We start from the raw sequence: 13,725 nt of genomic DNA, 5'->3' as shown, positions 1-13,725 counted from the left end.
CTCCGTCCTGCTCCTCGTGTCAGGGCCGCGTAGATGTGGGGGGCGAGCAGCGACCAAGTTACTTCACTGGTGCAAGCCCCCTGTGGGAATCCAGGCCTGCTGTGACTCTGTAGGTTTGCTGCTTTACAGTCTTTATATGCAGTTCTTATATTCCTCTTAGTTCGAATAATAATGTCTTGCTTCTTTCCTTTTAGGTATGGAAAGACATTTTGGTGTTGTCATGCAGTTTGAAGATGAGCATGGGCCGGTAGGCGAAAGCGCGGTGTGCGCGATGCTGTCCGGTGAGTAATGCGGGATGCGCAGCGCTGTTTTGCCTTTTATATCGCTAACCTGTGTCTTTTCAATCCTTGCAGGTCGCGATGTTCCTCGCCGAGAGCTGTGATGTTCCAGCAATGATACTGACCAGGAGATGACTACTCAGGTAAGAATTGTATGGCTTTCTCCGTTCGGGAGGAAATCTGAGTAAACGCTTATTAATGCTGTCTTTCTTCCTCCTCTTTCCAGGTTATGGTATTCCAGGATGCATGCGGTGTCGGATGATGGAGTTCGTACCTTCAGGTGAGTGGAAATGAAGTCGGTGATGGATTGAAGACAGGATACTATTCCAGGTAAGTTTCGTAGTGTTTTTTCTCTCTCTGCAGGTCCTTGGTTTCAGGTAAACTGGCATCAAGAACTGGACACGGTGAGCGTTACGCTGCCCACAGCAGAATAACACAAAGCGTCTAAATAGTCTCAGGTAAAGTAGTCAAGTAAAATAGTCCCAGGCCTGCCACACCCAAAGTAGTCCAGGGAAAGTAGTCCCAGGCCTGCCACACCCGAAAGACTAGACCGCATAGCTCAGTTCCTTGTAACTGAGCTATGTGTGTGCCTACATGTTGGCGGAACCCCCCCCCCCCCAAGTTAAATAGTTCCAAGTAATTAGTCCCATTCTAATGTTGGTCTTCATGATGGTTATGAGCCTGGCGCCAAAGGCTCCAGGACTGACTCCAAGAGAGTCTTGGATAAGGTTTTAAGGTCTTTGACCTGGCCCTAACTGGAAGGATGACTTGCCAGTGAGGGCCAGGGTTAAGGGTCATGACACATGGGAGGAGATATTAGGCTGGGATTTCGTGATGACTCTGCAAAAGAAACACCCTGAGGGGGTGAACCAGAACTCAATAACAAACAAGCGGTTATACAAGAGAACAGAACGCACAAGAAACACCCCAACGGGTGAACCTGAATCCAATAACCCATGAGGGGATGTCCAAGAGCAAAAAGTACAAGAAATGTCCCAAGGGGGTGAACCTCAATCAAAGAATCTGCTGTCACCTAAGGAACAAACTTTTTACTTTGAACAAGGCTTTGCGAGGCGGGGTCAGGAGTCCCTTCTGTGTAGAAAATCAAGGAATTTTTTTGTGAACTGTACCAACGCTCGAAGGCTTGGAAACCAGGAGAGAAACTAAGACATTTGAATTTCTTTTTAGAACTTTACGAATAGGTTAGGGCCTAGAGAAACCTAGGCTAAGGCCTAGAGAAGAGGATTCACGAGAGATGTTTGGGGAGGGGCTCATGCACCAACCATCACAAGCCAAGAAAGGGAGTAAGAACACTTCTCTAGGCTTGTCTTTTTGTTTCCTTTGTTAGTGCTAGGGAGCACAGGTCTGGAGGGAGAACAAGGTTGGTTATGTACATGTCCTGAAGGTACAGGTAGGGCTAGGATAGGCATTTTCTTTTACTTTAAAAAATGTGAGAGTCTTTAAAAATGCCCAGTTGTCCATCTTCTGTGTCAAACCTACCACACCACCCATAACAAAACAAACAAAAAAAGGTTGTAGTTGACCACATATATGAATTGATTTTAACAGGAAAAAAATAACGCATTAAATGTGAAAAACTTTATATAGGGGGGAAAGGGTTAAAATGTGTGTGGGGGTAGTTAGGGTGGGGTTGGAGGCATGGGGAAAACAGGAGTTTGGGGTGGCAGGCCCCCCCAATTTAAGAAAATTTTTTTTAAAAAACTAATTTATTTTTTACTAAAATGTAACAGTATTTTTTCATTTGTTCAAATAACATGTAACCCCTCGTAACTAAGTGAGATTTTTGTTGGACTTTTTGCTAAAACTTTACAGGTCCACTAACATTGGCTTCCCAGACACCTGCGCCTGTAGCGGTTCGAAAAAAAAAAATCCTAACAGATTCTCACTAATTTGAGAGTTGACAAGGAAGAAACACAAGGTTGTGCGTTGATATACAGGTCTGGTAGTCAGTGGGTAAGAGCAGAATGTTTCAAGCAATAGGGGATCATTGTTTAACCATTGGGCTCCTTTTAATTTACATGAACTATATACTGGGAAACTGTTTACTACTGGACAGTGTGATGAGTCACAGGGGCCAACAGGGCTAAGGATTAGGAGGTGTGGGAAACCTGAAGGTATCTCACCCGCTAGTCCCCGGGGATCGGTCATCCAGGTGGCCAGGACAAGGCCATTGCTATTGGATCCAGTTCCTGGGGCTGGACCAGTGGTCCACCCCCTATGGTAGAGAGCCATGAAATGTCCTGGACATACTCCGGGAAACCTCGGAAGAACAAGACGAGGTACCCATTCCCATCTCGCAAACCACCACCAGAATGCAAGAACATATAAAATTGGTTCCAGATCTAGTTAGTACTCATATGAAAAAGGCCCATAAACAACAAAAATCCACTTGCAACAAAAAGGTGAGCTTAAGATCATTCTCTACAGGACAGAAAGTACTAATCCTCTTACCCACCTCAGAAAACAAATTTGTCTCCAAGTGGCATGGACCCTATGAGATATTAGAAGGAACGGGAACCTGTGCTTATACAGTAACACAACCAGATAGAAAACAGAAGGTCCATTTGTATTACATAAATCTCTTGAAGGAGTGGAAAGAGAACCCAACAGCCACCCATACCAAAGTACTAGCTTGTCTGGTTCCCGGAGAGATAGACAAGTTTGACTTAATACCTCCTGAGCTATCTACCAACAACATGAAGATCTAAAAGATATAGTTATTTCATTTCCCGCTGTGTTGTCAGAAAAACCGGGAAGAGTAAAAGGCACATACCACTATATTCAAACATCTAAGGGTAAAGTCATTAATTTAAAACCATATAGACTCCCCGAAACCCGTAAACAAATAGTGATTGAGGAAGTCAATAAAATGTTGAAAGCCAATATTATCGAAACTTCTTCAAGTCCATGGTCCTCTCCTATCATGTTGGTCACTAAACCGAACCATTCCTGGAGATTCTGTATCGATTTCCATCAATGTAATGCCATTTCAGACTTCGATGCCTATCCCATGCCACGCATCGATGACCTAATTGATAAACTCAGAGCACCCACCTTTCTATAGATCCTAGACTTAACCAAAGGGTACTGGCAAGTTCCTGTATATGGGCCAGATAAGGAAAAGACTGCGTTTTTTTCAATGCCTCTAGGACTGTTTCAATTATGTCCTCCGATTTGGCTTACACAGCGTGCCAGTCACTTTCCAACGCCTCATGGATAAAATCCTGCAACCCTATTCAGATTTCTGTGGAGCTTATATTGCCGATATCGTCATTTACAGTAAGACTTGGGAGGACCATCTCTTCCATCTTTATACCATCATGAACTGCTAACCCAGCTAAGTGCAAATTGGCCCAGTCACCCGAAAAGTACCTCAGCTTCTTTGTAGGGTATGGGAGTGTGCAGCCTCAACATGAGAAGGTGAAAGCTGTCTTAGATACACCAACCCCCAAGACCAAAAGAGATCTTAGAGCTTTTATCGAGTTAATAGGATATTACTGTAGGTTTATCCCCATCTTTTCGGACAAAACAGCCAGACTGATAGATAAATTTAAGAATGACAAACCCCAGAAACTTCATTGGAATGACGAGGACGATATATGATATAACACCTTAAAACAGACTTTGTGCCAGAACCCAAGTTTGCGACGGATTAGACCACCCCATCTTATTTGCTAGTCGCAAGCTGTTCCCACGTGAACAAAATTACACTCTGTTGGAACTAGAGGCCCTGGCCATCAAGTGGGCCATTTATCCATCCCAGATACTTCCTATTAGGACGAAAGTTCACACTCAGCCCTAGTCTGGTTTAGCCAATGCAAAGACTCCAACCCTTGGGTCATGCAATGGTTTCTAGACCTACAACCCTATTGTTTCACGGTGGAACACCGAAAAGGAAAAAAACAGGGAAATATAGATTTCCTTTCCAGGTTGCCCTGTGAAACAAATGTGGCTGCATCGCATGCAGGAAGGGTATGTGAGAAACTTGAAGGTGTCTCACCCGCTAGTCCCCGGGGATCAGTCATCCAGGTGGCCAGGGCATGGCCATCACTATTGGATCCAGTTCCTGGGGCTGGACCAGTGCGCGAGGATCACCTGGATGGGGGGTCCTCGGGGAGTGGAGGTGGGACACCGACGGGTGAGATGCAGTACCCCCTTCCCTATAACACCTTTTCCCCATCCTACCATGTAGGATATTTAGAAACTCTACACCCCGCCCCTTTTACGACACAAACATTTTCTTACATCATGAAAGACAACAGACTAACACCCGAGCCGTTTCCCGATGTGTCCCAACACAAGGGTCAGGCAGAGTCAGGCAATTGACAATAACTACGCACACCTGACGGCCCTTTCCCTTCCCCACAGGGATAAAAGGCAGAGCACGAGAGCACACTTTGAGCAAGGCCAACCGCACAAGGAAACATCTATTTTCGGACTGGCAGTTCAAATAGAGACGAAAGGCGGCAAGACCTGAAAGGATGACAAGGAGGGAAGTGCCCTGGCCCTTTTCAACCCAGACCTGCGAAGCCTCCGGAAAAGGAAATATAACACTGGGATTTACAGCTGGCGGGTGGAGTAGCAGATGTCAACGGTGCATGGGGGCCCCACGCATTGATAACCCAGGCGGGGAGGCACGTTTGGTACTGTGGTACCGTCTTTCACTCCTAAACAAGACAAGCCAACGGGTTCAGCTCAGCCGGTGAGTCGGAGAAGGCTGATAGCAAACTGGACTGTTTTGAGCCCAAGGTTGCGAACGGCAACATTGTATGAACTTGTGAACAAAGAGCTTGTGTGTGAAAGCTTGAAAAAACCAGCAAAAGAGTGGTCAAAAGCTACGTGAGCGCTCATGCAAGGACTCTGACCGGTCTCCTTTCTGTTGAAACTACCGATACCAGAAGGCCCTCGGAATGCAGACACAAGAGGTCAAAGTGGTCATACAAGGGTTGAGTAAAACCCCTTGTCGACTCAAAAGACTTTGACCCGTAAACCAGAGGAAAGATAAGGGGAACAAATCCTGCATTGTGTAAAGCAAGACAAACTGTATTTGTGGGAAAGGTGAACCCGGCTAAGGGACGCCTGCTGAACGGGGTGAGGTACAATAACCCGGTTAACATTGTGATGACAAGAGTGAACCCGGTTGAGGGATGTCCGCAATGAAACATTATTTAAAAAGACATTGAGACTTGTGAATGCGACAAGTGAAATAGTCTGAGAAAAGGCAGTAAGGAACCCGGCAGAGGAAGGCTAACATTGCAGAAGGATCTATGCCCGGAAGAGGGGGAACCCAGGGTGAAGAGTCATCACCCAACATGCAAACAGAAAGGAACTTTTATTTTGTTATTTTGCTGCATCAGGCCCTCGGGCCAAGAGACTTTGTGTGAAAGAGACTTGAGGATCCTGATATAGCTGAGAAGTACGATAACCTCGTGCTGGGGAAGCCCAGTTGTGTGCTGTGCTCAAGAGTCTCGCCTTGTCCCGTGCTAAAACCGTGGGGAAAGGAGACCCCGACTATAACATCCTGACATATTATTTGTGAACACTTCTTTCTTTTCTTGTGAACATTATCCCACACAATTTTGTAACTCAGAGGTAAGGATCGGCAATAGGTGTTCTGGTATAGGCTCTTTTTATTTGACAAGACGCCACTAAGACTGCCTTATTATTATTTGATGGTCGTAGCTTGCTCCCATCTTAGATTTAGGTTTACATTAGGCATTTTTCTCACCCATTTATACAGTTTAATAAACACCCTTGAACTGTGATCACTTGTGTCTGTCTTTACTGTTGACACCATGAGTTCCTTACAGAAGAAATCTCGGGCATGTTGCTCAGTTTGCAAAGCTGACCCCAGAGCTCCCTCAGAGCCTCTCCCCTATCCCCAACCTGCTGGCATTGTCCAGATACTCAATTATGGTTATGTGTAACCAGACTATACAGAACCTGCCACTTAAGGTGAACTACACAGGCAAGAATTTCAGGCTTAGTGAAGTGTGCCATTTGGGACTGAAAAAAGGGTCCACGGACGCACTCACAAACTTTCTAGGCAGCATAGTATCAGCTATATATGGTTAAGAGGAGGAGACGATTCCTGCACAACAATCGCCCGGTCCCACCAACAACAATGCAGAGGTGTCCACAGTAAAACTATTAATGACCCAATTCCTTCATGGGTGCAAGTGTAAAAGGGACCAGGGAAAGAAAGAAGGCAAGGGCATTTGGATGCAGAGGTGCACAGGCAAAGGGGGGGGGGAAGGAGTAGTACAGGGGAGAGTCTGGAGTTAAGAGGAGGGAAAGAATGGAGACGGAAGAAAAGAAGAGATGTTAGGAGGAGGCTGGTGGGGATAGAGAGAGAGAAGGAAGGAGAACAACCGCCAAAGGATGGAGAGAGGGAATCACACAGGCTTTGTGGAAGGTAACCCAATGTATGGGTCGACTAGAGAGGACCCTTACACACAACTTGCTGGGAGTTCTTTTCCAGATCCTGGCATGCCCGCAGAGGTAGAGCTAAGGAGGGGGGTATAGTATACAGAACCATTTTAGATTGGAACACAGCCCTTTGTTGGAAGAGGGTGGGTTTGACAACAGTGACTGCACCCTGAAAAATCAACCTAGGGAAGAAATCAACGTTCATTGTGCTACAACGACAGGGAAGGCCAATATTTAGCAACAATACCATGAATGGAAGGACCTAGATGTTTGTATCCTTCGGGAACACAGTGACTGTGAAAATCACAAAGGACGCTACAACCCAGACCACAAACTCTTTTAGACAAGGAAACCTGGACCCATGAGCCCATTCCTACTTTAGACTAGGATTGGAACAATTCCTCTCAACGGCTCCGTTTTACTTCAACCTTTGCATTTTATGGAGATGTATCCCTGATTTGTCAGAGCCACTTTCTGTTAGAGCCATCTCCTTACCCCTGTATTCTAATCTCAATAAATCAATGCTTATTGGAACCTACTGTTGTTGTGATTGGTCAGTTGATCCCTCTTCCAATAACAACAAACTATTCACAACTCTCTACATCCTTGAAGGCCGGTGGCAACCTCAAAGCAAGAAACAGCCATCTTCAACAAGACCTAGAGCACGTCAAACGCACCTTGTGTTTAGGGGCACACTGCAGCAGGACTTGTTCAGGGTGTCTCTTCCTTTGCAGAGCGACAAAGTTCACCTGGTACAAGCGCAGACGCTCATAAACCTTTTTGGCGATGCCACCCACGTAGGTCTTGGTGGTATACCATAGCCAGTACCTGATGGTGAAAGGAAGCATGGACAGGTGAATTCCTTTGCTGGGCACTTTTGGGTTGGAACATAAGGGAAGACAAGACAGTGTAAGTAAAAGAGACAGAGAGCTTGCCTTCAATATGTGTTATGGAAAGTAGAGCGAGATAAACAGCTAAACAATATGGTAAGATAGCTTGGAATAGAAATGTTTAGAACTGAAACATTTAGTTTTATAAACACATAAGAGCCTTTCCTCTGTATAATTCAATGTAAGCTTGCCCCCTAACAATCCCATTATCGCAGTATGGTACTTTCTGGGGCGTATGGAGCACCTATGCTCAGCAGCTTTGTATATTTTCATCAGATTCCTTCGCCAAAAAGAGGTGTATTGCAAGAGTACTCACCAGGAGAAATGGTCCACCTCAAAGAGGGCATAGATGTGGGTGAACTCCAGCACCACTTGGTTGGTGATGTCATTCCATGTCTGGGCCTGCAAGTCACCATGGAGAAGGTGCAGCCGGGACCGCTCTAAGCTATGTCCTGTGAAATGTATAGGATGGAAGCCAGAGGACACAGGAAAGTAGTGAGAAGTTGGGAAAAAATGGCAGGCAGGTGAAGAGACAATTGGTGAAGGGGAGAGACAATGAAAACAGAGAAATCGAAGGGATAGAGAGAGAGAGCAAATACAGAGTAATTGGGAAAAGCATGGCACAAAGAGGATTTGGGATGGAGATGAGAGGGTGATTGACAGAGGGATGTGGAAAAGAGAGACGATTGACTCATTGGTATTGAAAATTAATGAGTCCAAACTCTTCGCATACTAGGCTTTATTTGTAGCAAAAGACACTGACACCACAACATAACTGAGAAGGATTTGTGGCAGTACATTCTGAATTTTGCACCATACATGAGCCAGGATGTAAAACATGCTCACAAATTACTTTTGTAGCAAAGAATATCGTAGAACAAAGAACTGATGAGGCCCTGCTGCAAATGAGACAACATGACAAAGGGCCTCATTACACGGTATGCGGTAACCATGGCGCTATTAGCGCTATGGTTGCCGCCGGTATTTTACCGTGTCCGACCTTGGTGGATGGCGGAATTACCGCCCTACTCCTTGGTGAGCGGGGGCGGTAATTCCCCATTCACCAAGGGACTTCCCCATTCCCATTTTTGCCCCCATAGGGCTCAATGGGAATGGGGAAGGAGCTAATTACGGTACCGCAAATTGCGGTACCGTAATTAGCACCAAGGTCCCTATGCGGGCCCGTTCCTTAACGGCTGGTAAAACCAGCCGTTGATGTCGGGTCCTGCAAAGGGACCTCGTAGTAAGGCGGTAAGGGTTTACCGGTACCGGTGCTCTTACCGGTACCGGTAAACCCTTACTGCATTCCGTGTAATGAGGCCCAAAGACACAAATCCTCCTTCAAGCACCTTACACATAAAGGCAGGCTGGTCTACAAGGAAGCTGGAAGATCTTGCCAGTTCCTCTGAAATACCAGGGGGGATGGGGCAGACCTTCTCTGGTAGAGTGACCCGCTCTTCCTCAAGTCATACTGCCTTTTCCAAGGCATTGGCCTAGTGAAATAACTTTTATAGGTAATTTCTTTGCTGCACAGTGTTGAGGATAATTTGGGGCCACTTCTACCATATTATGGAAAAAACAGTGGAATCTTTAACAGATCACAATATATTTATGTCGGCTCTGTGATGGTCAGAAATGTGAGGCAGACAACTTTGTGAAAGTTTATCAAAAGATGCCATTTCATAAACTAAAAAGGTTGGATAAAAGCCTCACTATCCCTACCCCAACAAATATTTCTCTGCCTAAAATAAACTAAAGGAAACACTCTAACAAAAGGTCTCTGTCACACATACTTATACATACAGTAACACAAAAATGTAATGCATGGCAGTTCAACGGTAACAACAATATACCAGTTAAGCTCACAAAATAATATCAGTCTCTTCTTATAATCTGAGTGAATTCCCCTTCCTCAGATTCAAATAGGATCCTGCTCCACGGTGCCAAAAGAAATAAGGTAATTCTGCTTTGTAATCAAATGTTCCAACATAGTTCTTGGTTACTCTTACCTGGTAATAAAAAGTTTCAACACAGTTATTTATGATTCCAACTCAATAACAAAAAGGCTCCAAAACAGTTCTTTGTCAGGATGCTTCTGCAACAACACTTTTTAGTCTGAAAGATTTAGAGCACTTCTGCAGCAATCCTATACAGTCCTTGCCTCAGCAATGAAAAGTTTGTCAGGATAATTAACACCACTTCATCCACTTCCACCTGGTGTACCTTACATGCCAGGCCCACTACTTCCATCACATCTGGTTTACTCCCATACCAAGCCTACTGATTCAATCACAGCTGGTTTACTCCCATGCCAGGTATACTGCTTCAATCACACATGGTTTACTCCCATGTAAGGCCTACTGCTAAGTTTACTGTTTGGGTATACTCCCCTGCCTGAACACAGTTTTACAACAAGTGCCTCTGTGGTTAAGATCAGCTTACAACAACTTTGTAGTGCTTCTTACTTTACAACATCAAGCTTTAAGCAATTCTTCAGGGAAGGCAAGATTCATATTGGTGCTCTTTTGTACACTTTTGCGATTTCCAAAACCTCAGTAAATATAGTCTTTACCAGAAGGGCAGCCTTCTTGCCACGTTTGATTCCCCACTTTTTTATTAACCAAACACTGACAATGATATGGTTTTATTCTGCTTCTTCCTGGACTTTGGCAACGTGGGTTTATACCAACTTTTGTTATGAACTTCCTCACACATGGCGAATAAACTTTACAACCTTGGGTACTTTCATTTACCCCCTTTTGACTTTGGCAATGCTTGTTGGTTTTACATTGCCTTGCCTTTACTTTCACTTGACTTTGGTAATAGTTGTTTGCATTCAGTTCTAAAAGTATTGCCTCATCTTGTTGCTGTGTTTTAAATAAACTTGTATTCTTAGTCAGTCATTTGATCTTTTAGAATAATGTTCTCTCTGTTTTCTGCCAGTTCAGTATTCAAAATTGCCTTCATTTTCCCATATATGCGATTGCTTTCCAATATGAAAACACCTGCATCGACCTCACGAGCAGTCACAGAGCGCTCCGGTCTGACAATCACTTGTTGAACTCACTGGGTAAGGCTTGCGCGTCCATTTCCCTCGCTGATCACAGGCTCTTCGCTTCAGCGCCTCCTTGTGACCAACTAACCTGCTGATTTCAGTCTGTCGCTGTCACTTGTTCAAGGAGCTTCCTTTGCTCCAAAGACTCTTCGGTGTTCACCTGCCACCAGAGACAGCCTTGGGGAAAGGAAAGCTTTCCAAACCTTCGCTTCCCACTGAGCAGCATCTGCAAAACAGGTATCCAGGAGGCAAGCGTCCCTCTCTCACGCTTGCCGTTCCGTGACCTCTGTAATTAAGGCTGCTGGAGGCAAAGACCCTCTCAGGACTGGCTGCTGCTCGCTGCTCGACAGTGGTCCCGGCGTCTTCTTCCTCCTCCAGCATCTGCTTCAATGTGTAGAGTTCACAACTCTTCCACCTACGACTGCTACTCTGCTCCTTTTTCTCACTCATGGGATGCACCGGAGGTGGGCTTTTAAGCTTCCCAGTCTCCCTGGGTCATTCTCATTAACAAGCTGCACTCTGCAGTATTGTTCCTCCTCAGCCCTCTTCTTCATCCCAGTACTTCAGAAATGATGGGACTTGAAGTCCCTAATGCAAAATTTAATTTTGAAAGCTTGATTTTTGATCTCAAGCTCATTCTGTTTCCCCAAATATTCTCTGCAGGAATATCATAAGGATCAACCACAAGACTTGATTTTTTAGAGGAATAAAGGTTTTTAGAGTTTAAGTTGTTATTATTTCCAGACTCCTTTTCACTGTAACTTTGAGATTTAGGAGAGCTTCTAGCTCTATAAGTCTCCATGATGAACGTTTTCAACCATATTAAGAAGTTCAACTTGGGGAGCAGAAAGATTGTTCCAACAACAAGCCACTATATACTTTGGCATTGAGGTGATGACTTTCTTATAGAAAGACAAATACCATGTCTCACCCAATGGAGTCCCTGTACTTCCCTAGGTCATTTCTCCTCCCAGGTGATCCTCCTGCAAAACACCACCCGCAAGGTCAGGATCAGAAAGCGTCTGCCTCTCCCTGGCCACCTCGTAGGGGACTTTAGGCAGGGTCTCTGTGAGGATTGTTGTGCCATCACTGCTGGAGCATGCAATAAGTTTGTTTGTTTGTTTTTATTATTTATAATGTGCGCCTAACCCAGAGGTAGCAGGGCGCAAGAGCAACAAGAGGATTGTATAGTTTAGGTTAAAAATGCACTGTGGATAGGGCCCAGCTAGGGTTACAGTGCTGGCCACATCAACAACATTAAACAGATATGATAAGTCATATTTACATAAAGTATGCATAATTTACAAATTTTATATTCTAGTTGAACATAGATGGTCAGTGAAATATACATTAATTTTCGTGTTCCTTAATCCAGAGGATAAGGTTAGATCTAAATTGTGCATAAGGAAGGTCTTCCCTTAAGGATGGTGGTAAGGAGTTCCAATGTTGTGCTGCTTTGACAGGAAAGCTGTCCCCCCACCCCAGTCATGGTATGTTTGAATCTTGGCACCAATAGAAGGTTGGAGTTAGCTATTCTGGAAGGACGGCAGGCTACTTGTTTGGTGAATCCCGTTATAAGGTATTGAGGGGCAGATTGGTGGAGACATTTATGAGTCAGGGAGACAGATTTTAGGAAAATCTTATCTTTCATGGAGAGCCAGTTGACAGATCTCCTAGTAACTGAAATGTGGGCTTTCTTCGGGAGACTTAAGGCTGCTCTTAAGGCATTATTCTGCAAGATTTGAATCTTGTTCATAATATATTTATTACTCGCTACGTAGAGAGCATTACAATAGTCCAATTTGGACAGGATGATGGCTCTGGCTAAGGTAATACAGTTGTTAGAAGAGAGGAAAGGTTTGGCTGCTCTGATAAGTTTGCAGGTATAGGAGGTGGCAGAGGACATTGCATTTACTTGTTTTTTAAAGGTTAATGTGGAATCTAGATGGAAGCCCAAAGTTTTAACCTCCTTACCTACGGAAATGATGTTATTATCAATTTCAAATGAAGAATAGTTCTGGCCCAGTTTGTTGAGATTAGAAGACGTGCCTAGGATGAGGAGTTCCGTTTTGTCATCATTCAGGCATAGACCGTGTAAGGCCATCCATGCCTGGATGATGAGGTACACTCTATTCACAAAGGCCAAATCCTTGTCGTAATCCCCCATCAGCGGGATGAGGATATGGGTATCATCAGCGTAGTTCGTGTAGGTGATACCCAGATCATCAAGATAATCGAAAAGGGGCTTCGTGAAGATATTGTACAAAGTAGGAGAGACACAGGAGCCCTGTGGCACACCACAAGTAATAGGCATTGGGTCAGCAGCTGCTAGCGGGGAGAAGACTTGCATTGTTCTGTTATTGAGAAAGGACTGAATCCAGCCAATAGCCTCTTGGGAGAAGTTGGCTGCCGATTCTAAGTGGTTGCAGAGGATCCTATGGTCAACCAGATCAAATGCTGCTGAGATATCAAGAAGCAACAGTAGTGCCGTCTTACCCTTGTCTCTAGCTCGTCTATTTGTGCCTTAAGGTCTATGAGCGCAGTCTCAGTTCCATGTTGGGGTCTGAAACATGACTGTCGGACTCCTAGAAGGTGATTGTGTTCTAGGTAATGTTGAATTTGTAAATATGCTATTTTGTCCAAGATTTTAAGTAGGAATGGCACTGTGGTGATAGGGCGTAATTGGTGGGGATGGAAGGAGCAACTTTAGTTTTTTAAGGAGTGGGAGGACCCAGGATTGTTTCAAATTATTGGGTATGGTAACCTGAGGTGAAGGATGCATTTATAAGTTTAGTGATAAAAGGGGAGAGTTCACGAGCTGCATCTTTTATGAGTTGCGCAGGGCATAAGTCACCATGGCAGTTTGAGGGTTTGAGAGTGAGGATAACTTTTTCAACCTCTTTGGTGGATACTTTGTGAAAGTTAAAGTGGGGAATAGATACATGAGGTGAAGTCGATATGGATTGTGGCGATAACGCGTTTGTGTTGCTAAATTTAGAAGTGGTGAGGCAAGTGTCTTTTTTGTTATTGATCTTGGTCTTTAGGGTAGTAA

At 44.6% G+C, this 13,725-nt stretch overlaps 1 protein-coding gene across 4 annotated transcripts in view; it reads right to left on the bottom strand.

Annotated features, from left to right (window-relative positions):
- The window catches only part of PIDD1 (p53-induced death domain protein 1), a 602,358-nt gene that overhangs the window by 98,748 nt on the left and 489,885 nt on the right, over positions 1–13,725 (bottom strand). For all 4 annotated transcript variants that reach the window (XM_069624025.1, XM_069624027.1, XM_069624026.1 and 1 more), the window contains 2 exons: positions 7,935–8,070; positions 7,406–7,556 (listed from right to left, as the gene is read on the bottom strand). In XM_069624025.1, coding sequence (XP_069480126.1) covers positions 7,406–7,556; positions 7,935–8,070 — 287 coding nt within the window. The remainder of the gene's footprint in view (positions 1–7,405; positions 7,557–7,934; positions 8,071–13,725) is intronic.

This window comes from Ambystoma mexicanum, chromosome 11 (assembly GCF_040938575.1).
Source record: "Ambystoma mexicanum isolate Mex_15411 chromosome 11, UKY_AmexF1_1, whole genome shotgun sequence".
Classification (NCBI taxonomy): Eukaryota; Metazoa; Chordata; class Amphibia; order Caudata; family Ambystomatidae; genus Ambystoma; species Ambystoma mexicanum.
The sequence above is the reverse complement of the archived record's forward strand: the minus strand, read 5'-3'. Positions and strand labels throughout refer to the sequence as shown.